General features: G+C 36.2%; 1 protein-coding gene across 1 annotated transcript; it reads right to left on the reverse strand.

Moving 5' to 3' along the window:
• Positions 1-553: 553 nt before the first annotated feature.
• On the reverse strand, positions 554-25943 carry Sec22b (SEC22 homolog B, vesicle trafficking protein). Its single transcript, XM_003479277.5, has 5 exons — positions 25709-25943; positions 18559-18668; positions 16988-17148; positions 14814-14960; positions 554-2465 (listed from the first exon to the last, which is right to left on the reverse strand). The coding sequence occupies exons 1-5, from the start codon at positions 25781-25783 to the stop codon at positions 2311-2313; spliced, it is 648 nt and encodes a 215-aa protein (XP_003479325.1). The 5' UTR covers positions 25784-25943; the 3' UTR covers positions 554-2310.

The following is a 25943-nucleotide window of genomic DNA, read 5'->3' on the forward strand; positions in this document are numbered from 1 at the left end:
CAATCTTATCTCTCTGTATTGCATCTTTTATATTGCAGCCAAATGACCATCTGAAGCTGTAAGTCTTCACCTTAGCATGGTAGTCAGGTCCGTTTATTATATAGTATCAGTCTAGTTTTCCCTGTCTCCTTGGTCACCTCTACTTATCCTAAGTTAAACTGAACTAAGCTATTACATTTCCAAAATATAACTCACTCTTTTTATATGCCTCACACATACCACTGATTGTCTGTAGAATGTTCCATTCTTTTTCTACAGAAATAAGCTGCCTTTTTTACTATGCTGCTATAAATTCATATGGTAGTTATCATGTTCAATTTTAGATGTTTGGTTTGCCGATATACTTCATACAGTTATACCTTACTGCTTCATACTAAGAACAAAAGGAAGTGTACCTATTATCTCATTTTTCCCCATTGCCCTAATATTAAACCACTTTTTGTTTGTCATTTACCTCCTCTTTTTAATTATCCCAATGAAATTAGGTAGAAATGTATTTATAAATAATGTGTGTACATAAGTAAACTAGGTAACAAAACTTCACACTGAAGGGAACATTCTGGAAATATTTATTTCATTGCTGACCATTGGGTTGCAGCATGCAACTCTCAACAATGAGCTGCTGCCCTTACTTCTACAAATGCACCAAATGCTATGGTACCACTATTTAGGTTCTCAGCCTGTCAAAGACTTTTATTTTTAGTATCATTACTCAAGGAATAAATATTTTAGGGACTTAAAAGCACTTACTCTCTGTAAAAAGTAATCTCTGACTTCATGCAGAAAACTCAATAAACAAATTTTAGGCCCATAGTAGAATGAAAAATAATTACTCTAGTTTTGCAAATTATAAGGAATAAAAATAAGCATTTCCACTTGCCTTATTATAAGGAAATAAGACTGTTTTACCTACCAGGAATCAGGACAGTAGCTCTGATGATTCCTTTGGGTCATAAACTTGCCACAAATTATCTTTCCAGAGATGTTCAGACATAAGGAGTTTGCTCATCTTCTTTATGCAATGTAAAGAAATATTTGTGGTATGCATAGGAGTTACAGGTTATACAGACTGTAGACCTTTGTGATAGTATTCAAAAGCCCTATTCTCCCCATTTAAAAAATTCCATCTCAGAAGAAAAAGGAAATACCCATTATTCCTGAGCAAAAAAGAAAAATAATTATATGTATTTTTATTTGTAGCAACCACCGCAAATGAATTAACTATCTCTAGAACATTTCTGGAGAATTTATATAAACTGAAATAGGAATGCAGTACTCTCAGAGACTTCTCAAATAAACGAAGTGAGAAGTTTTAGTGGCTGATCTGCAATTTTTAAATTTAAATACCTATACAACTGAACACTTTCCATTTTAAAATTTGAGAATATCCTGAGGATATTTATGGGATGTGAAATTACTGGGCCAAGGGAATTTTTAAAATGTTAGCGAACTGCTGCAGAAGAGAAACAAGGAGAGGGGAGAACTGTAGTGAATAAGGTAAGTAAGAGGGACGACAAACTGTAGGCTGGGCCTTTCTTTTTGTTAAGCCATGGGCCTCTGGCTATACTATGCTATACTGCGCTTATATTATTATAACCAAATGCTGTAAAATAAATTTAATAATATTCCAAACTATGTAAGTCTTTTATGTTCAAATAGTAAATCAAAGAGTGCTATGTAATTTCAAGGCATCTTAACATAATTCATTTAACACTAAAGCAACTAGAAAATAAGCGAAATATCATAAAAGGAAAACAACAAAAGTTTGCTTCCTCTAGGGGCCAACAGACAGGATCTGTGCAGCATAGCAATTAACCTTCACATACTTGGAGTCTGGATTGAAAGGCCATCAAAAACTCAGATTACTGAAACTCACAAATAAAAGGAATGTTACTTAAAGTAAAAAAACTTCCCAAATGGCTGCCTTCTTTGAAGGAATTTCAGAGTGCTGCTAGCACAGGTTGGTTACCTTACATCCCACTGATGGCTCTAGGAGAGGTTCAGAATGTCCCAGTCAGTGCTGTTTTAAAAACTTACTGGGAAGGAAAAGAAAACTAAACAATTTACTGTTCCCTAACTTATATGGCTTAGCACCCGAGAAAGTCTCTGCCCCCAAAAGAGACTTTCCACATAGGGTGAAGCTTCATTAAATAAAGATCTTTCATTCTCAGGATGTGTCTTTTCTTGCAAGGTCCTTGGAGGCAGAAGTTCCACTTGGGTTCTAATACATATCCCTGTGAGCTCAGCTTCCTGAAAACATATACCTGCCAGGTTCTAGGTTCTCCCTTACCAGTGACTGTATTTACTACTTCACAGCCACCAGAATCGCACATACACTATTAACATGATGAAAAATACAGCTACAGCTGCGAGTTTGGCGTAAGTGGAACGCATGTTCAAGTACTTCGCATCCTGGCGGTATTTCTTGGACAAACTGGACAAATTGTTAGCCTTTGAATCCAATGCTGTCAAGAAGAAAAAAGGAAAACAGAAATTAGACCTTGGAAGGATTGTATCAAAAACATTAAGGCGTAAAGATAACCAAAATGAATAGCTCAACAATAAACAACAGTGAAGCATAAATTATTATTTTAAGGGAAAGGTTGCACATACTGTACTCAGGACACTGAAGTACTGTAAAATCTGTAGTACATTTTCAAGTTATCTACCAAATTATGTATCAATTCTAGAGGTGTATAATGAGATAGTTAGGAGCTCTAGCCTCCTACTCACTGGTTCAAATATAAGCTGTACCAACTATGCGATACTGATCAAGCCTCAACTTCTCCCAATTTCTCTATTATAAAATGTTATAGTAAAATAATGATGACTACTTTGTTTCTTTTTTTTTTTTTTTTTTTTGTCTTTTTATCGGTACTGGGGATCGAATTCACGACTGCCTGCTTGCAAGGCAGGCGCTTATGCCGCTGAGCTAAATCCCCAGCCCCTCGATGACTACTTTGTAAGACTGTAGGTGTACTAAGATTGCACGTAAAGTGAGTACAATATCTTAAACACTTGATACATATTTGCTGACATTTTTCTAATAATTATCATCTTTGTAATCTTTTAATGGTCTAAGTCACATTATCTCTATTTTGAAAGCTGAATGGTCCATATAGTTTTAAAATTCAGGTGATCACGAAATTCAAATCAGACATTATTAAACTATTCTTTAATAGTAATTGCTTCAGAAATTACAGGAAAGTACTATTGCAATTAAAATATAACAAATTCTTTTTTCTTTTTGTTTGTTCTTTTGAGACAGGGTTTTGCTGTGTAATTCAGATTGACCTTGAATTCAGTATGTATTCAAGGCCAGGATGGCCTTGAACTTGTGGCATGCAAATACTTATCTAGTAAATGCTTTGCGTTTTTTCCTGTAAAGTCTGCCCTCCCTAGCCCCAGAGAATCTGTAACACCAATGTCTTCTTATAATTAACTGAACACTTAAAGAAACAACCAGATAAGTCAGACTAAAATAGGGGACATACCTTAACAATAAAAAAGAAAGTTTCAGTTTGACATAAACAAATTCCAGTCAAAAATTTTTCTTTAGATTTCTGAAAATCTATTTTGTAATCTCAATTTGTTTGCTCTTAAGATAATACTTTTGGAATACTTGGACCTGCTAAATGGACTTGCTCATTTGACTGAGAAATGTAGTATTACTTATTAGTGCAAGCATGACACCCACATCTAAATTCCCTACTGGTCATGTGAACAAGATTAAAACCTAGTCACAAAAGAAAACGGAGCATGAAAAATAATCATGATAATTTCAAGGTATATTTCTAGCCAGTCTACCAAAAAGTCACTCATTTGACAGGGATGTTTGTTTGTTTTTTGAGACAGGGTCTCACTATGCATTTTAGGCTGGCCTTGAACTCAATATATAGCCCAGGCTAGCCTCAAACTCACTGCAATCTGTCAGCTTCAGTCTCTTAAATGCTGGGATAATAAGCGTGTACCAACACACTTAGTTTGGAGAGGGATTTTAACTACTGTGCTTACTACATCCAAGTACCCAGAAGAGGGCCTTGCATACAGTCAGTGTTATACAGTCATCTGCTCAAAGATTCTAAATGCTAAGAATAACTTGGCAGAGGAACAATTATTAGGTCTTGCTGGTTAACACTGTCAACCTGACTGGAATGTGAGATTCTGGGGAGGTGAATGGATTGTGAGGACATGAATCTCATCAACAGATTTGCCCACCAATGAGATCACTGGTAAATGGGCTATGAAGAGATTATGGGTTTGTGTTCTTGGGGACTATACATGGTCCCTGGACTCGTCCTCTCTAGCTCTCACCAACCTGTTCGGCTTCCCAGCTGCCATAAGTTGTTTATCTTTCCTCCACCACCCTCTGCCATTATGAGCCAAAATAAACCTCTCCTTTAAGTTGTAGGTATCAGATCTTCTCTCCCTGCTGCAGAAACAGTAACCAGCTAAGAAAATCGGAACCAAAGAATTGGGTCATTGCTGTGATTATCTATGATCATGCAGTTCAAAAACCTCTGCAGTAGAAATATGGAGAAGTGGGATGGAGAGGCCTTGCAGTGTTGTACACAGACAGTTCTGGTAGGAGCTGAGAAGACAACGATGCTGATAGGAATGCATACAGTAAAGATATCCAGATGAAGTTTCAAATGAGAATAAAGACTTGGGAATTGAACTATGAGCCATTCATGTTACATTCTGGCAAAGAACCTGTCTATATTTTGTTCATGTTCTGAGACTGTGTGGGAGATTGAATTTAAAGATGGTCAACTAATAAATAAGGTGAAAGAAATTTCCAGGCAGCCCGGTGTTCAGGCAATAGCAGGAATGGCACTGGCTTCTACCTAAATTTATACTGAGAAGCACAAGCAAAAAGCAGAGAACAGCGTGAAAAAATTTTAATTTGCCAAGAAAAAGCAGAAGCAAAATTGAGGTCAAAGGAAGTACAGTTGCTGAAGAGACTAGCACAATTAAAAAGAAACCAAGTACTTTATAAGGCACAAGAAAGATATCTTTGGATAATCTCAGGAATCAGAAAGACTCCACTGTTACAAGCAAGGGAATCAAAATATGAATTCATTCAGGAGAGTTTGGTTTGAGAAGAGAGCTCTCAGACATCCTCCTCACTCAGGGCCATCAAAGGATGTATTTCCCTGTGTTCAAGTCATCTAGGTACTCTGAAGCCACGGCCTGAGTTGCTGCAACCATGGTCCAGTTACTATTGTTTTTTTTTAAATCCAATCTATGAGTCAGTGCTCTTTATTTGGAAAATTTAAACTATTTATATTCAGTGTTATAACTAAAAGGTAGGTACTAATTCCTGTTATGTTGTTTTTCTAATGCTTGGCTCCTTCCCGGTTCTTATTTGTTACCCTACTTTTCTAGTGAGATTATTTCCCATATTTTTGTGGTTGTGTTTACTTTGCTCTTCTGTGTATATGACTCTTTTCAAGTGTCTTTCACAATGTTGGCTTAGTGATTATGAGTTCCTTTAGTTTACATGTATCTTGAAAGTTCTTTATTTCTCCAATTCTGAAAGACAGTTTTGCCAGTTATGGTAAGTTGGGTTGGCATTTATTTCCCTTTAAGGCTTGAAATGCCTCATTCCATGCACTCCTATCCCTCTTTACAGTTTCTGCTAACAAATCCATTATTATTCTAATATGCCTGCCTTTGTAAATGACTTGGTGTTTCTCTGTTGGAGCTTTCATTGCACATTCCTTGTTTTGTACGGTCTAAAACTTGTGGCAATCCTCCTGCTTCAGCCTTTTGAGTGCTTGGATTACCAATTACAAATGCATTCCTTCCTCTCACATTAACAGAGGTGATCAGATCGTAGGACAGAGGCAAAGGACTATATTTAGCCATGCCCTAAGAATATCATTGAAAAGCAGACTAACTTAAGAGTTAGAGTTAATATTAGCAACAAAGTCTTTCCACTATAACTAACTACATACTTAGGCACAGAATAAAATGAAAAAACAAATATGAAACAATAGAAATATAGGAAGCCAAGGCAATAAAATGCCTCCCAAAATTTTCAACTCCCTGAAAGCTGATCCATGAAGCATCAGGTAGAGGAAAGCAAAAGACATATATTAGAATTCTTTGAAAGGATAACAGATTTAAGGTATTGATGGGCTCACAAAAAATAACTAAACAAATAATGGAGGTAATAAAACAATCAGGGAGCTAAAACAAGATGCTAGTAAAAAGCTAGCTGAGCTAAACAAAATGACACAAAACACGAAGGACCAGTTTAACAAAGGATTACAGTTCATGAAACGGTTCTAAACAGAAAGCCAAGAGATTTAGTAATTACTCTGAAACTCAGGAGCCAGTCATGGTAATGCACAGTTGTAATTACAGCACTCAGAAGAGGCTGAGGCAGATGGATCGCCATTAGTTCAAGTCCAACCTGGGTTACATTGTGAGTTCAAGTTCAGCCTTAACTATATAGTGAGCTCAATCTCCAAAAACAAAAAACAAAAAACCCACAAAAACAACAAAAGTTAGTATGGGCAGCAGCAAAAGTGACCAATGTGAAGACAGAGTACCAAATTAGAAGACAGGGATGCTTTCAAAGACTAATCACTCAGAAATCCTGTTAAAACAAGAAGAAAACATGATAAATGGATGCAACAGCTGTTAGATGATGCAAAGGAGCCTAACCTAATACTAACTGGAATAAGTGAAAAAGCAGAAGGTGGCACAAAGAGTATTAAAATACCTGTTTACAGAAATGATAGTGGAAAACTTCCCAAATATTGGAATGAATTAAACAGAGATAAGTGAGGCATACAGAACACCAAATAGCCATAATCAAAACTTTCCATGTTATATGACACACACACTACACTGGTTATGAGAATAATTCAACAGGAAGAGATCATAAAAATTAAATAAACAGCACAATTATAATAGGGCCTTAATACTCCATTTCACAAATGTACAGATAAACTAGACAAAAAAAAAATCAACAAAGAAATAGCAGAACTGAACCAAACCTATAAACTTAATAAATATCTAGTGTCCCATACAACAATGAAGTTCATGTTCTTCTCAGCAGCACATGGGACTTACTCCAAAACAGAACACATGCTAGCCTATACAGCATGTTCAAGCAAATGCAAAAGAACCAAAATTACTCCATACATAGAATCAGATCAAACTGCAATGAAATTAGGAATCAATGACAAAACAAACCTCAGAAATTATGTAAACACGTGGAAATTAAACAATGCATCACTGAATAATCAGTGAATCACAGAAGAAATCAAGGAAGAAATTAGTTCCTAAAACCAAATGACAGTGCTGTGCAACATAGCAGAACCTATAGGACACAATAAAAGCAGTCCTAAGAGGGAAATTTATAGTCGTGAATGCCATTAACAAACAAACAAAAGACCAAGCAATAACCTAATGATATACCTCAATGTAGTAGAAAAATAATTTAAATCCAAAGTAGTATAAGGAAGGAAATTATAAAGACCAAAGCAATGAAACTAAGACTAAAAAAATATGCCAAACCAATGAATCGAAGAGCTGGTTGTTTGAAAGAATAAGCAATATCACAAATCTGTAGTCAATCTTACCAAAAAAGGAATGAGAAGACCAAATCATTATAACTAGAAATGAAAAAAGGTGAAATCATAATAGACTCTGCTGAAGTCCAGAATGTCATTAGTAACTACTTTGAGAACTTGTACTCTAATAACTGGAGAATTCAGAAGAAATGGCTAGATTCCTAGGTACCTATGAACTACCAAAACTAAATCAAAAAGAGTATCAGGCAATGAGATTGAAGAAAATAAGAGTACCAACTTAATTCAGTCCTGATGAATTCACTCCCAAATTCCACAAGAAACTTATGAAAGATCTAACACTAATCTTCTCAAACTCTTCCATTAAATTGAGAGGGAAAAATACTATTATGAAAGTCATTCCTAGAAGCTAACATTACCCTGATTCCAAAACCAAAAAAGTACCCAATGAAAAAAAAAAGAACTACAGGTCCATCTCTTTAATGAACATCAATGTAAAAATTCTTGACAAGATACGGCAAACAATATGCAACAAATTATAAAAAAAAAAAAATCATACGTCATGACTGTCATGGCTTGTATCTATATGTCCTCCCAAAGCCTCATGCAATCTTAAATAGGGCTTTTTCAGAGGTGAATGAATCTGGAGTGTGATTGATTCGTAGTACAATACTCGGGTTAAGGGTATGTGATTACTAAATCAGCCCCGATTGATTTGGTACCACCCTAATGCCAGTAACCTAAATAGAGTACATAAGGGGTAGAAAGACACTATTGGAGTCCCTTGTTACTTTGCTACTTGTGCCTGCCATGGCTGTTTCTTCTCTGTGAGGCCTGTTTGCTATGCCTTGGAGTTAGCTTACTATGGACTGAAAGTTCTATACACTATGAATTAAATAAACCTTCCCTCTTTTAATTTGTGAGTGTTGGGTATTTTGTTACAGCAACGAGAAAAGTAACTAAGACAATGATGAAGTGGGATTTATCCCAGGATGAGGAATGGTTCAACATATGTGAATCTGAAATATACTATATCACACTAATGGAAGCAAGGAAAAAAGTCATGATCTTCTCAAGTGACAAAGACAAAGCCATATACCACTAAAAGGTATTGAGCCAGGATCCCTGCACGTTTGAGTGCAAAATTCTATGAAAAAATCATGCCAGAAGAAGAGTACAGTGAATTTAAAGAGCTTGTCCTGCAGAAGGAGCTTCACGTCGTCTATGTGCTATCACATGTACGTGGACAAGACTAGCATCCTCCTGAGGACTTTTCTTCATGAAAAGCTTGAATTATTATTGCTGTGTACACTAAATGACAGAGAAATAAGCATGGAAGATGAAGCCACTAGTCTGTTTTGAGCCACAACACTTGCAAGCACGCTGATGGAGCAGTACATGAAAGCCAATGCCACCCAGTTTGTGAACCACATCCTGAAGGACTCTATTTTAAAGATAATGGAAAGCAAGTAGTCTTGTGAGTTAAATCCATCAAAGTTAGAAACAAATGAAGATTTGAACACTAACTTGATACACCTATTGAACACACTGTCAGAGCTGGTGGAGAAAATATTCATGGCTTCTGAAATCCTGCCACCGACACTGAAGTGTATTTATGGGTGTTTACATTTGCTGAACATAAGTGGCCTACCAATAAAATCATGAGAACAAGAGTTTTAGTGATTTTTTTTTCTTCAGCTTATCTGTCCTGCCATCTTGAATCCACAGATGTTTAATATCATCTCTGAATCCCCATCTCCTATTGCTGCAAGAACACTGGTATTAGTGGCTAAGTCTGTGCAGAATTTAGCAAATCTTGTGGAATTTGGAGCTAAGCAGCCTTATAAGGAATATATGAATCCATTCATCAAAAGCAACAAACATCGTATAATCATGTTTTTAGATGAACTTGGGAATATACCCGAACTTCCAGACACTACAAAATACTCTGGAACTGACCTGCCCTGTGGTTTAGCAGCACTGCACAAAATCTGTGTGGCCCATTCAGATAAACTGTGAGCACTCAGTAATGAATGTGGTGCACAGCAGCATGTATTCAAAACCAATATACAAAACCAATGATGTCAGGTAGCCCTCCAGGGTTCAGCGTGGATTCGGCATGCCCACCATGGTAACTGACACCAGTGTAGTATCTCCTCTGTTCTTGCCAAAAAATATCAAACCTTCCCACATTCCAGTGATGTGTGAGCTATGTAAACCAAACTGAAGACTGCTGGCAAGTGACTGCCAGTGCTTCTGTAAGCTGTCTGTGTAGGACATTTTCACTTTTCCACATGGAACTTTTACCGAACTCTGAGCCTGGTTGTACAGATCACCTTCCACAAACAATGCTAGGACTGCGTGTTCAACTCTGAAATTATATTTTCAATATATTCAATTGCCAAAGTTTTGCTGTCTCTTGGAAAAAAATCCATGAAACCATGTGACCAAAAAAAAAGCATTCTCTGTTGACAATGAAGGATAACTGTACTGTAGACTATTCTTACAGTAATACTTTCCTGACTAGGGATATGATCATTTGACTGCTCAATGACTGTATTTACAGTTCCCAGGGTTTGTTATTATGATAGGAACAGTCTTTGCTATATACATTTTTAAAATATTGTCCTATTTCTCATTCTGGAACTGTTGAAAGAAAATGTACAGAATGGGTCTATTGCTCATCAGCTTTATTTTTTAAACATACCACTTATTTTGTTGGAATTGTTAAAGATTATATTTAGATTTCAATGCTTTTGTTAAATATTTACAACAGTAAATAGTTTAAATTCAGTAAAAACAACAACAACAACAAAAACAAACACACTCCAAAACACAAAGCTACAGTGATAAACAGCAGAGTACTGGGTTGGGGGAAGATACTGCAACAGTGAAACAGAATAGAGAATGCAGAAACAACTCAAAGTAAATTCAGCTACTAGATCTTTGACATAGGGGCCAAAAACTTAACAGTGGAGGAAATCAGTACAGAGGTTCTTCAAAATGCTAAAACTAGAAATTCCATTTGACCTCACTATTCCTCTTTTAGGTATCTTCCAGACAGAGTTAAAGACATCATATTACAATGATACATGCATTCTTGTGTTTATAGTACCACGATTTGGGGGCCAGGGATTTAGCTCAGCAGCATAAGCACCTGTCTTGCAAGCCTGCCTTGCAAGTATGTGGTCGTGAGTTCGAGTTCGATCCCCAGTAAGATTACAGTAGCAAAATAATAGCTACTGGAGCAAAACAATAGCCTACATGTTCATTAGCAGATGAATGAATAAAGAAAATGTGGTTTATAGACAAAATGGAATACACCTCATGCATAAAGAAAACAAGTCATTCCTAGAAAAATGGATATACCTAGAGATCATACTGTTAAATGAAATAAGACATAAAAGCTTAAAGATCACATGGTCTCTCTTATATGAAAAACCCAGAACATAAGTGAAAAGCAACGTGAAAGACAACAGGGAAAAAAGTAATGGAGGGAAGAAAAGAAAGAAAAAAATGCAACCAAGAGGGAAGGGAGGGGAATGGGATATAAAAAGAATTCAACTCTTCTCTATGAATGTAATCATTATGTACTGTAAATTTTTACCAAGAAAAATTAAAAAAGAAAAACAAATTAAAAGAAATAAATAAACTTTAAAAATTAAAAACCAGCTTGCCTCCCTGGTAAGCAGCCCTAAGGGGAGACCCACCAATGTCTCCCGAGATCCATGCCATGCTGGAACTTAGGGAGCTGGGAAACCAAGCAACCCACTCGTCTCCCTGGTAAGCAGCCATGGCTCAGGCAAGCAGCAGCTGCCCCAGGGAGAAAACCAGCCAGCGTCTTCCGAGATCTGTGCCACGTCGGAACTTAGGGCGCTAGGAAACCAAGCAACCCGTTCCCTCCTTGGTAAGCAGCTATGAGCCTACTGGCATGCAGGCTGAAAATCAGAAACCCCTTTCTCCCCTTAGCAAATGAGAGTCAGAGGTCTGAGCATCTCTTGGGAGGTTCATCATATGCAATATAGCAAATAAGGGGAATTTCCTTCCACAATCACTTTGAAGGCAAATATTGTTATCATTGTTTTGCTTTGTTCTGATTAATTGTACTGCTCTATTCAATACTTTTTGATAAGTTCTTTAATGTTCTGTAATTCATTTTATTTTGCTATCTGTGATTGAAAAAACAACTACTATTGTGAAGATAATGAGATATACTATCGTATGTATTACTGTTATCCCAGTAATCTGTTGTGATGTTCTGTACCAATTCCACTGCACTGTCTCAATTGGCTTTTTTCTGTCTTGTTCTGTTGTATTTCACTACCTTCAGAATAATAAAAAAAGAAAGAAAGAAGAAAGAGTCAGAAGATGACAAGGAGGAAGAAGGTGAGGAAGAAAATGAAGATGAAACATAAGGGGCTGTCTGGTAATGGCATGTGGAATGTATGTGTGCTCAAGCAATTAGTTTGCTAACAATATGAATTCAAGTGCAGTTCAATATAAGCTTAAGTTTAAAAACTGTACGTATTTTTGAATAGTTGATAAAATTCTTTGTAGAAAAAATGCTTTAAAAAAATTCAGGTTGGGAAAAACAACCACACCTTCCTGTGAAGGCGCTACACCATGGGGATCGGGAAGAACCTCAGCAAGAAGCAGAGCCACACCTTCCCATGAGCCAGCAGTGCTCGGGCTGATTCGGAGGACTCAGCAGGTGAAGACAGCAGCTGAGGCGAAAGAAATAGCTGGATGTTTGTACTGTTTCATTGACTCTGCACGCCGGGGGTTTGTGGTCTGCATATCTACTTATAGGACGGCGGTGTGCACTGTGGCAATCGTGGGGGATTTCCTTCTGACTTGTTTTTGAAATCCAATCTTTTATTCCATTTTACTGCTTTGTTTTATTCCTCTGTCAGGTAATCTGAGTAAGTATTTTGAAGATAACAATGTGCTGCATCACAACCACTGTCAAATTCCTATTATCTTGTTTTAAAAACCTTAATGTATTTTTTTTCTTTTGTTGGTGTTGTTTTTTTCAGTTTGTTTGCCTCTTGATTTTTCTGTTTTTTCTTTTTTCTCTTTAAAATAAAAAAAATTCAGGTTGCAGCTTTTTGAGGGGCTACTACAGTTAGATTTTAAAGCTTTTGATGTTGAAAGTTCTTAAATATTTAATGGGATGGTAGCACAGTAAATTTGCAGGAACTAGTACTAACAGTAAGTTTGGGGTTTTTAGGATGTTCCATTCTGCTTTTATTTTTTAATTTGTAATAAAATTATATACATTAAAAAATTACAAAACCAAGAGGAAAAAAATTTCTGGATAAAAATCTATAATTCTATCTGAATACAATGAACATCAGTATTTTTGAAATTTTCCTCACAGGTTTTTTAACTACATATTGTTAGCCCTTCTTATTTCTGTTTTCTATATCTGTGGATTCAACTAACTTCAGATTAAATTATTTGAGAAATAAACATTTTATATAACGAAATAAAGGTTAAAGTTTGCAGTTCGTAAGAAACTTACTATGAACTCACATAAGTTCATAGAATTTTTATCAAGGAAGTCATGAATATATAGTCATGAATCTATGTAAGGCTTAATTCAAGAAATACTAAGGTACTTATTTGTGACTATTACAATGAGAGCTATAAAATAAGTATGCAAAATAGATATAAAACTCATATAAAATACCACATCTATAAAGCTCATAAAAAACACCACATCTAACACTTTGGTAATATGCACCAAGACACATATACATATGGGAGATATATTTTTAGCCTAATTTTAACTAATTTACCTATCATTTAAAAATTATTGTAGGTTATTTGATCCTTAGCACAAAAAAAGAAAAAAAGACTATATGTAAAATACCTAATTTTACATATTTTAAAATTTTCTTTAGATTTGCTCAAATATGCATGTCAAAGATTTATACAACATACACATTTGATACACATTAATAAACATAAATATGTAATATATATTTAAAGTATCAGATTACACAATAATGTGCTAAAAATATAACTAAATGTATAAAGATTTTAACATATGGACGAGATTAATGTCAGGTGTGCTATAAGAATCAGAGAAGGTTTCTTCCAAGAGGCAGTTCTTCTCTATGTCTCAAAGAATAGGTCCAGCAGGGGCCAGGGATAGAGCTCAGCGGCACAGCACCTGGCAAGCACAAGGTCATGAGTTCGAGCCCCAGTACCAAAAAAAAAAAAAGACTAGGTCCAGCTACAGTGAAAAGGCACCATTAAGAAGCTGCTTTGGGGGCTGGGGATTTAGCTCAGTGGCATAAGCGCCTGCCTTGCAAGCAGGCAGTTGTGAGTTTGATCCCCGGTACCGATAAAAAAGAAAAAAGACAAAAAAAAAAGAAGCTGCTTTGGCCAAGGGAAAAAGTTTACTAAGCAAGGAGAAAAACACATGTTTGCAATCTCCCTACTTATATAGCTTAATGCCTTACATAAAAAAGCATTCAATAACAATGACTGAATGAATAAAGGAAGTGGACAACACACTAGATCTTATCTTGTGGTCTCAGAATAAGTTTTTCAGCAGAGGAATGCCTTGATGAAAATGGCAGTTTTTTTTTATAATCTTTTTTTTTTAAATCTTTTTATGGGTACTGGGGATCAAACTCATGACTGCCTGCTTGCAAGGCAGGCGCTTATGCCACTGAGCTAAATCCCCAGCCGAAAATGGCAGTTTTATAAAGACTGATTTGGAAGCAATGAAGTCTCCCAAAGAGATTACTCGTGAAACAAATGCAGTAAGTCTTTTACTTCCCTTTCATTTTCCTTAACTTTATACACATATTTCATATATAGTTTTCTTAATTTTGTAAATTCTTTGAACAGTAGTTGCTTCTGACATGGATGACTCCTTTACACTGTTTTAATGCAACAAAAACTAATGATGCAGTTAATGATTACAGGTAGCACACACCTGTAATCCCAGTTCTCAGGAGGCTGAGGTGGGAGGATCACTGTGTGTTTGAGGCTAGCCTGGTCTATATAGTGAGTTCAAGGCCAGCCTGGACTGTATTTCAAGACCCTGTCTCAAAAAACAAACAAACAAACACTAATGATGCCAGGAAAAAGCATGTCACAGAGAAAGGCTTTGTAATGCAATCTGTCTCTGACTCATGAATGTTTATCAGTGTCAGGTAGAATCTCAAAGCAATAAATTGTACTGCAAAATAACCTGTTATTATCTATGGTATGAGAACCACCTCTTGTAAGATTCTGGCTTTCAGATACCTGACAGTGCTTCTCCCCTTTGCAAAACTTCTTCAATATTGGCCACCATGATCCTCTGCACATCTTGTAACTCGGTGTTGATGGAGCCTAAGTTTCTCCGGGCACGACTGTCAATGTAGAGCTTCTTCGTTTTCTGAATGAAGGTATCTACAACGATGAAGAAAAGCGACCCTTAACAACTTGTTTCTGTCTGCCAAAATAATGAAGTTGGGAATCAGAAGTTCTCAGTTTATTCCTGGATCTGTGACTATCCAGCGTTTAAACACTTGAGGAGAATATGAAAACCTGAACCTTGGTTCTCTCATTTATAAAATGTAAAGATTTGAATAGATGACCCTTCAGGAGAAAGCCCTCTGGATATCTTGAATTAGAAGATTTACTATCAGAATCCTTAGGGAAATTAAAATCCACTGGTGTAAGTCTTTCTTTCTGAAAATAGAAAATTCTAAACTGTATTTGAAGGATTCTTAAGGTTGTATTACTTAGGGCTAATACCTTCCCTAAAAGGATACTAGCAAAAACCCTCTACCATCATTATAGCTAATATAGTTGAGAAATATTCCACTGAAAAAATATTTTCTTCAATATACTTTCGCAATGTGGCCTTGTCCTAAACTTCAGGTAAAACAAAAATGATACCAAGAGTTTCCCGAAATACCAATATAAAGCTGAAGTCTCATTCATCTTTAGCCCATGTGCTTCTCAAAAACTAAAAGAATGATTTATTTTTAAAGATATTTTCAACTTTGCTAACATACAAATTTATGTGCATTGGACCCCTTTTATTTGCCTTTTTAGATGCCCCTTCTTCCCTTTAGGGTCTTGCTTTTCGCCTTGGGAGCCTAAACTATATGGAGCACCTTAATGGGTTACTCATCCTCTAGTTTCCAATTAAGATCAGGCAATAAAGGAACTGTAACAGTAGGGAAGAAGGAGGGTACACAGTAATGTCAGGATATTTAATCTAATCTTCGCATGAAATGACTTTGGGCAGACAGTACCCCTCTAATGCTCTTCTCAAGTTGGTCTCTTCTATAAATGTTCTTTCGCAGGTTCAAACAAGCCTTTCACTTAAATCTTTAGGCCTGGGGATGGTAACAACTAATGTGTTACTGATCCCAGGTTACTCTATGTTTGGTTCTCTTATAGTCTATTCTTATCTTTGTAAACCACCACGCCCTGTAAGCTGATCTGAGTGTACCATTAATTTCCTGTGTGATACATTTTTTTCTTTGTGTTTACTGAGCTGTTATTATCTATGAAAGTAAACTTCAAAAAACTGGACATTACATAACTTAGCACTTCAAGAGTTCACATTTATGAAATACTAGAGTGTTTGTCAATTTCCCTCTATTTCTATAAAAGCAAGATGGGCCACTTATCCAGCAAACTTGAAACACTTCAGAAAGTCTAAGATAAAAAACGTAATTTCTTTGTATATTAAAAATATCAGATGCAACCTAATCCTACTTATACTCATTCTTCATACTAAGTGCTTAGTGTATTCAGGACATTTTCTTTAACCTACTGCCATCAGATACTTTATTAGGCCTTACTGGCATTGAGTCTTTTCGTAATTCTTGTATAAATACAGAAATCTATGCTTGTTACTTAATATAGTAAATATTACCTTCCAACACCAACTATACTATAGATCTTCTAGTACCGTTTAGTAGAACTTACCGAACTAAAAAAACAAAAAACCCCACATTCTTTCTGCTTTCCAAATTCTGATTTCCATAAAATGGGTCTTATTGTCAGTATGTATCTACAGGATAACTTGGTTATCCTGATAACCTGGACAAGAATCAAGCCAAGGGACAAATCTTATGGGGAACAATTAAATACAAATTCTGTGGTAAAGAGTTCAAACTAAAGAAAAATCTAATTCAAAAAGACAAAAAGAGGAAGAATTGGAGAGAAAACAGAAGCCAAAATTTTAGCAGTAAACATCAGGGGAAAAACTAATGTAAATCTGGTATAGGGTGCACACCTGACATCCCAGCACTCAGGAGGCTGAGGCATGAGGATTCCTGTGAGTTCAAGGTTTGCCTGAACTACACAGTGAGATCCTATCTCAAAAAAAACAAAAACAAAATAAACACATCATTATTAAACTAGTGTAACAAACAGCTTCATCACAGTTTAATCCTTTGAGAAGGAGCAAAACTTACCAAATTCAATAAAGGAATATGGTCTAGATACAGTGGGCACCTTCTTCCCATGTTGTTCATCAAATTCTGAATGTAAATCTTCTAGGTAGGCAAAAGCCAACTTTTTAGGGAAGGCAGCTTCACACAAAACCAAGTAACACACTCCCTGTTCAATAATGTAGCTGGAAAGACAAAAAAGCAAGACAAAGTTGTCTGTAAAGCAACTATAGAAAGTGATTAAAGCAGATAAACTTCAAAATACTGTGCCTAACTCTTTTGAGACTGGCTGACTCACGTCAATTTCAAACTCTGTCCTTAGGATTAGAAAACAAACCTCTTTCCATAATAAGTATGTCCTTAAAGTAGTATTTATTTTTGTGGTACTGGGGATTGAATTCATGGTTTTTCACAAGCATATCCCAGATCTTTATTTACTGGACAGAGAAAACTGCAATCTCAGAATTCATAATCTGCTTAATTTCCAGGTAGGAGGACTCTATAATCATTGGAAACTATCTGACAATAAAACTGCAGTATTGTGTTAAGTGAGCTCCCTAGCATTCTGGAAGGAGCTATATGACTGCATGTATGACCTATTCTTGGATAAAGCTTAGGCTACTAAGTGACTTCTAAATTTCTTTTTACTTATAGTATTCTTTATTTTGGCACAAAATTATATTCAGAAGACTAACGTGTCTAGCAGATAAAATCAGACATTCTTTAAGTAGGAGTTTACCAAAGTATTACTTAAATTCCCATCCTCATTCTTTCTATATGCCTCCTGAGGCATCCTTAGGCTCCATAGAGGATAATTTAAAGACTATTACATGATCTCAGTCTCCTTAAATAATATTAATAACATTACTGCCCTAATACTTGCATAAGCTCCTGAATTAATTGGCCTCCTTGCCTTCAAGCTATACCATCTTCTATACTACTAGTTTTATTCCCCAAAAATATAGAGGACCATATTGACCAGCTTACAAATTCCAGGGGTTTTCTGATACCTATAAAATAATATCATATTCCTTAATATTTATAGTGTATCTTCTAGGAAGATATCTACAAGGGAAATAGCTGGGTCAAATGAAATTTCTATTTTTAGGTTTTTGATGCATCTCCACACTGATTTCCACAGTAGTTGTGTAAGTTTACCTTCCCAACAACAATGCAGAGCTCCTTTTTCCCTGTATCCTGGCCAGCATTGGTTATTTCTAGATTTTTTTTTTTTTCATTTTTATTGGTACCAGGGATCGAACTCACAACTGCCTGTTTGCAAGGCAGGCGCTTACGCTGCTGAGCTAAACCCCCAACCCCCTATTTCTAGATTTTTTGACATGATCATTCTTTGTGGGATAAAATGGTATCTCAAAGTAGTTTTACTTGCATTTCTTTAATATTCACAATATTTCTAAAGGATTTATTAATTACTGAATGAGTACAGGATTTATTACACACAGGTTAAAATACTATAAGATAAAGTCTTCTTTACTTTTAAAAAAGTGTGACCATATTGTGGTCACACTTTGTAAGATTTTATATTACTGTCTCTCATATTTAAATGATTGTAAAGAAACCAGGACTATACTCACTGAAAAGTCATGGCTCCTGCTTCCAAGGTGCATCTCGTAGGGGATTGTTCATTCAACTTTCGAAAGAGTTGCTTAGCCTGACTCTGATACTGTTGAAGGTCTCGGCCAGACTGAAAGAAGACACTCTCATTTAAGATTTTTTGACAGAAAGATGCTGAATCAATCAGCAAGAAATATGATAATATGAGGGTACTATGTTAAGGTCTTTCATCTACAGGTTAATATGATTTGTCTTGATAGAAAAATTGCCTACTTTTAGAACGAAAGAAGAGACCTAACATCTAGATCTTCAAAAAGATCACGTTTTTATTTGCTAAGAAGCAAAAATGTGTATCTTAAACACACTGAAGGCACTCTCAATGTTCTTTCCACTATTAGGTCAGTACCGATTGCACTTTCAGTTACTAGCAGAGAACCACAAAGCATATGCTGTACTCAAGAGAAAACTCTGGGAACAAAAGACTGTTGAAACTCATTTTTATGCTAGAAAGTCAAGCAGAATCTTCTTCAGAATGTTGCATCATTGAGCATGTAAGCAAAACTGAATGTGTATACATGTGCACAAATTACAGAAATATTGACTGTAATTATGTAAAAATGAGCAGGTTAGAGCAAAGACTGGAAAGTCAAATATTCTTCAATGCATATCTTTATTCAGTTCTCACGTATGGATAGCAAGTTTGAATAGTGAAGGATATATGCAAACAAAAATAAAAATATAATGACATTCAAATAATATAGATACAGATAATATTTCTCTAAGTACTTCTTAAATGCTTTTACAATTAAGGGGGGGGTCCATTGGAGAAAGTTGTGTACGTTTTTTTTCTCTGTACTGCTAGAGCTGTATACGAAAGTGCTTACTACTAGAGTAATGTCTTTTCAAAAGAAAAAAGTCGTTATCTTGTAGCCTAGTAGACACAAAGGAGAAAAGAAATGCATGAAGAATGTGCAGCCAATAGATATTGCTTATTCATCCATAAACTGGTCAGGTCAGCAATAGTTTGAATGTTTGCTTCCCTTCCAAAATTCATATGCTGAAATCCTAACCCCTAAGATGATAGTTTCAGGAAGAAGAACCTCTGGGAAGGGATTAAAGTCATGAGGAACCCTAATGATTAAAATTAGTGCCCTTATAAAAGATCCCAAAGTACTAACTGTTTTGACGTTTTAAGGACCCAGGCATCTGTGAACAAGGAGTAGGCCCTCACCAGACACAAATTCAGCTAGGCCCTTAGTCCTGGGCTTCCCAGTCTCAAGAACTGGAAAAATAAATTTTTTATAAGCTACCTATATTTGTGTTATGGAAAGAAATAATTATCCTATTTCGGATTTATTTATTTTGGATTGGAAGATAGAATACAGTTTCTTTTTAGCAGATTTTAATAATTAAATGTTGAAAAAGAAGTATCTACACTACATTCTCCCAGAGTCTGAGTTCCAAGGTCTAACTTTGAGAAAGTATAAAGTAAAACCTTAAAATTCTAGATAGTATTTTGCTGAGCTAATAATAAAACCAAGGAAGCAATGAAAAATGATACAAGTGGCAGATCAGTGAATGTACAAGTATACAAAGACAGTGAACTGGAAACTTTAATATGAAAAGGAGATTAATATATATGAGGCACACCATGGAAGCCAAGCAGAATCTACTTTAAGGATTAGCTGTAGGTTTATTTTCTTTTAGCCCTGCTGTTATGCAAATCATTTGCTATATAATGCTACTCATTTAAGAAATATTTCTGTGTAACAATATGCATGTATGTGCATATACTTTTATATATTAAACAGTACTTGGCAATAATTAACATCATAAACATGTCAACATTATCATATACTATGGTTTATATCTAAAATGCCCCCCAAAAGCCTCATATATTTAGAGATGGAGCTTTTGGAAGGTGATTGGATCAGAAGGCATACACTCATGAATCAGCATGGCATTGGGCGAAGATGCTCTGAGGAAAGTTGCCAGAATAAATAGGTGGAGAAGAAGGGAGGTGTGGAGGGTTGAGGCGTTAAGGAGGCATTGTGGGTTCTCCTACGAGTTCCCGTCTGAGCTGTTGGTTTTCCTGGAGAAGCTTTGGTGCTCACATCGAGCATTGCTTCCTAGCTCTGGAGGGGAAGACATGTGCTGCTTGGTCTCCAGGATGAACGCGTCATGCTGCTTCCTGGCACACACCTGACTGTGCTTGTCATCGGAGGAGCTCGGGGCCTCTGTGTCACTGAGGACGGCTGTGGTGCCTTTCAGGCTAGCCCTGGTCTTTGTTATGAGTGCGACTTCTCGGCTCCAGCATAGAACCCTCATCCCACTAGCACAGCTCCTTCATCCTGCTGGCACAGACTTTCTAGCTTCCACCGCTGACCCTTGGGTCTTCTCGGCACAGATCCGTAAAAGAGACTGGCATGAGTCCTTCTTGTGGGCTCTGGGACCTCCAGTTGGACTCGTGGAGTCACTGTCCTGAGCTCTGGGTTTTTATCTGGACTCGTGGGACACTGCTTGTGGGGTTTAGCTCTTGACTAAATAATCTATGTCTTTGGTGTTGCGGATAGATTTCCTGCATTTTCCTGTGTTAGCTTCCGGTGACCATTATAAAAATAGTATTATAAACTCCATGTCCTAATCCTAGTTGTTCTCTATGTACAACCCCTGACTACAACACCAGCTGAATGTGCTGTTGCAAGGCAGAGCCTGACTGAAGGAGGCAGAGAGCTAGAGGCACCCCTTTGGAGGGTGTATCTATCTCCCTGGGCCCTCCCTTTCCTTCTCTCTCTGCTTGACGGCTGCCTTGGGGTGAGCAGATTTCCTTTGCCATGATGTTACTGCCTCAGAGATAGCCTGTAAGGGACTGAATCCTTTGAAAACTGTGAGCCAAAATAAACCTCTTTTTCTTTAAACTGTGGCTGTTGGGTATCTGTCGCAGTGATGGGGAAGTGGACTAACGTCATATTAAGTAGTATGCCATATGTATGCATGTATATGTGTGTATGTATATATACATATTTTTAATCTGTGACTGGAGAGACAGTAGTACATAATAAATAGTACTGTTTCAGCCCGTAAGATCTAGCCACAATCTTACTTTTAAATTTGAATGGTACTTATCAACCTATTTGCTTTGCCAATGCTATTTGCTTTGCTTTTTAACCACAAGAAATGATGGCCAAAGTATGCTACAATACCAGCAACTGACACAGAAGAAAGAAGAGTCTGCGAATGTACAATATTGGGGACATATCTTATGTAAAGATTATGGTATATCAATCAATATTTTACAGTGCTATCTCAGCATTACCATTCTGAATATAACACTGACACAACCTTTTTGGTATATTCATGATAGAATATTATGCAGCTATCAAAATATTATAGTATAATATTTAATGAGACCATATTCTTTATACACTATTAATGGAAACAAATGAAGGCAAACAATTTTACAGTATTGCTCATTATCTAATTTTATACATATACTCTCATTGAGTTTAAGATCATACATCAAAAGGATATAGTTTGGGTACAGATTAGAGGTAAAAATACAACATTTGGTCTTTTTTGCTATACATATTGCTAAACTGTTTAAATAAGTATGAATTAATATTATATTGAGAAAACTTACTCATTCACTCATTGCTATTCATTGCATATTTGCACCCAGAGTATTGTGTGCAATTGCGGTTTGTGAAACTTAAGGTAGAAATAGAAAAGATTCTTCTGAAGTAAGCAAATGAAATTAAGCATTCACTTTCTGCCACACAGTTCTACACACTTTATATGTTAACTCACTTAATACTCACATCTACCCTCTGAGGTGATTCAAATTATTATGCAGTCAGGCCTGGTGGCACATGCCTCTAATTCCAGGACTTTTATTCAAGAGGCTGAAACAGAAGGATCTCGAGTTCAAGGTCAGCTTGAGCTACACAGTGAGTTTAAGACAAGTCTGTACAACACAGAAAGATGCTCTTTTAGAAATGATCCCTGAAAGCATAACTTTGGCGCCCTTTTAAAAACAAACCAACAACAACAAAAACAACAACAAGAAGCCAATTTTAAATTTGAGATGTTATATTTGGCCAAGGACTCTAGACTAGTAAGGGAGGACCAGAATATGAGCCCAGGCAATCTGGCTCTGGGGCTCCTTCTCTAAATGTTATGCTATTCCACTTCTACATTTAAAATTGTTTTAGTAAATGTATCTTGCTACTGTACTGTCCTACAACTTAATGTTAAATCTTATTCATAAGAAATGCTCAAGTAACCATGTGGCAACTGATTTAGATCTCACAAAACAACATAACCACCACTTTATAAACTGACCTTTAATGGTCAGTCATGGAAAGCGTACAGATAGCCCACCTAACAATATTTAGATGTCCTGTTTCTTCTACTTCATCAAGAACAGATGAATGAACTTTAATGATATCTGTTAGTAATCCAATAATAAAGTGCATAAGAATAACTAAACAAATTGGGAAACAAATGAGTTTACCCAACAGTATATTTAAGATTTGTCTCTCTTATATTACAAAAGATACAAGGCAATAATTTGCCACACTTTTCATTGTCCCCACCTCGAACCTCTGGACAACTACTTCTATCAAGTATCATCTTTTGCTTTTCTAAGGGCTAAGCTCTTACTTAAAAATCTTTGTTGAACTCAGCTGGTCTAAGGCCAGTGGGACCAAGAACCAACCATTTTCCTCTATGAGCAATTATAATTATCAACCGTAAATGACAGGGAACACCATGCACTTTAACTGTACAACAAACTTGTTGCTTGTTCGGAGCAGCCCCTTCGTGTTTATCCAGTTAAATTGAACACCTTTATGTTTGAGCTGCGCAAAATTAAAGAAAATATAATAATTCTGAGGTACAACAAAGGTGGATGAAGAAATTGCAAACATCCTAAAAGCAAAGCATACCAAGATTGGAAAAAAACCCCCCAAAATAGGCTATTATATAGGGTGTCTAGGTGTGTGAAGAAAAGCTTGTTTCTCCACTTGTTTTCAGCCTAAATGTCTAGTTAATTACAGAGGAAACACTGGATATAAAACACTGTATTATTTTGTGAATTTTACTATTATCTGAATAACTTTTCATTTCTACTAATAAGGCAGCTAGTTCAGAGACAGGCACCTAATAAACATAATACTGTATATGGTATTTATATCGGTATGAATAATAGGAAGTACACCAAATTACTGGCTTGGACAATTAGGGCACTTAAATATACAACTATCTAGTGGAGATAATCTAGTTCTTAAAAACTTAATTCTGGAGTGATAAGGAGTAAATGTATCATCTTAAAACAAGTAGTCGAGTACAGTGTTAGGCACTAATGGCTGATTTTGCCCCCAAGGAGACATTTTGTAATATCTGGAATTACTGAGTTGTCATAACAAAGCAGAGGAGGGAGATGTTACGATCAACTGGGGGTAAAGGCCAAGAATGTAACTAGACCTCTTACAGTGCAAGGTACAGTTCTTCACAACAAAGAATTACCTTTCCCAAAATGTCACCTGTACTGACGTGAAAAAACCCTGCTGAAACAATTCACTAATTATTAGTTGTGTGACTTAAGCAAGTGATCTATTTTTTATAAGACTCACAGCTTCCTAATCTATCAATAGAGATAATTCTATTCTAGTATGGTTGGTATGAAGATTGAATAAAATAATGCACTTCGGCTTAGCACAGGGGTTAGCATGTAATAGTATACTATAAATGTTTCATATATAAGATTAAAGATAAGTCTAGAGTTATTTTCAGATATTAAACATTTAGCAAAGATTATTATTCAAAATTAAAATTCCTAAAGAAAAATATGATGGGATTTACAATAGCAAAAATATTTTTTGTGTGTAAAATTTCATCCCTTGTCAGGGAAACAAAGCACCTACCTTGATAGATCTATTACAAATTAAGAAACAAACAATAATAAATCAACTACTTTTTCAATGAAGTATCAAGGCAGGAGATAGAAGCCCACTAATATTAATAGACTTTTAAATAACTTTGTATTCTTTGCTGACATTAAAATTCAATGAAAAAAGTTGGAAAGATCAGATGACTAATCTCTCCACGCCACGGTCACCCTTTATGGGTAAAATATTTCTCATATCAGTTTCCTTTCAAGGAAATTTGTCCATACTCTCTCCCCTGTTTAAATCATGTTCTTGGGCTTATTTGAACAAATTACTTTCCTTCTACAGAATGGTCACAGAAAATTCTTTAATTGGAAAAGGAAGAAAAACATTTCACAGTTGAAAAATTAGTGTATTATGGTTTTTCACAATATATTTGAATGATTAGACTTTGTTTTGTAGAATGAATAAAATATTTTTACTTAGCATGACCTGCAACTTTACCATCTGTAGCGCTATTTTAAAAGTGAAAGACAACGTACCACTAACCTTCAAACCTAATATGGCATTAACCCAAACAGATGAGCCCCTTTGTACCCCGATCCTATGGTCAGCTTGGAGGTCATTTCTTTCTTCTTTTTTTTTTTTTATGTCATTTCTAGAAAAACTTTACTGATTTTAGATGTCTTTTCACATTCAATCCTAGAACCCTCTTCCTCTTCCCTAACAATTCTATTATATTACAATAGTTTGTTATCTGACTTTTCCAACAAACTGTAAACTCCATGAAGGCAGACTCTGTCCTTTAATCCACTGTGTTAACATGCCTGGCATATCTGATGTACTCAAATCTATTTCCTTCCTTTCTTTTTGCATGAATAACATAAATAAAAGTCTAAGAAAAGAAATGTGTAATTTCTTAACCAAACATATCCCTTTTAAGTAACTATTCTACATAGGCTGTATGAGAAGGTGCTCTTTTATCTTTTGTGGCTGGAGACTATCTGTGGGAGGAAATTTTTCCTGAAGATGCAGGTAGATTTTCTGTTATCTGTTCTTTTTAGAAAATGTTTTGGAGCCCCAAAATGTTTGGCTAATCGTGATCACCCAGACTTGACTTTTTGGAAACTTACCCAAAATTTAGGAGTTTTAATATTCTGCTGCTAATAAAGCTACTAAGGAGATCACGAAGGGCTTCCCGCATCCTGGAAAGTAACCTAGTGCTGACAGCACAGAGCTCTCGCAGGGACGTGGGGGCAGCGGAGGTCTAGGAGCAGCTTACCTGTTCATCCTCCTGCATCGACGCGGCCAGCGGGAGCCCGTCCGCCACTCGGGCGATCATCGTTAGCAACACCATATTCACTGGCTACGGGGACCCAGTAGTGGCCCTCACTGCCGGACGTCTCGTTCTCACTTCCTTTGGTAGTAGGACAGTAAAACCTCTACCTCAATTTCCTAAGACACAAGCGCCTCGGTCTCCGCTTCCCGCTGAGGTGGCCGGAAGCAGCCCAAGAGCT

This window comes from Cavia porcellus, unplaced genomic scaffold, assembly GCF_034190915.1.
Source record: "Cavia porcellus strain 051 isolate PalLab524CR breed Dunkin Hartley unplaced genomic scaffold, mCavPor4.1 scaffold_1, whole genome shotgun sequence".
Classification (NCBI taxonomy): domain Eukaryota; kingdom Metazoa; phylum Chordata; class Mammalia; order Rodentia; family Caviidae; genus Cavia; species Cavia porcellus.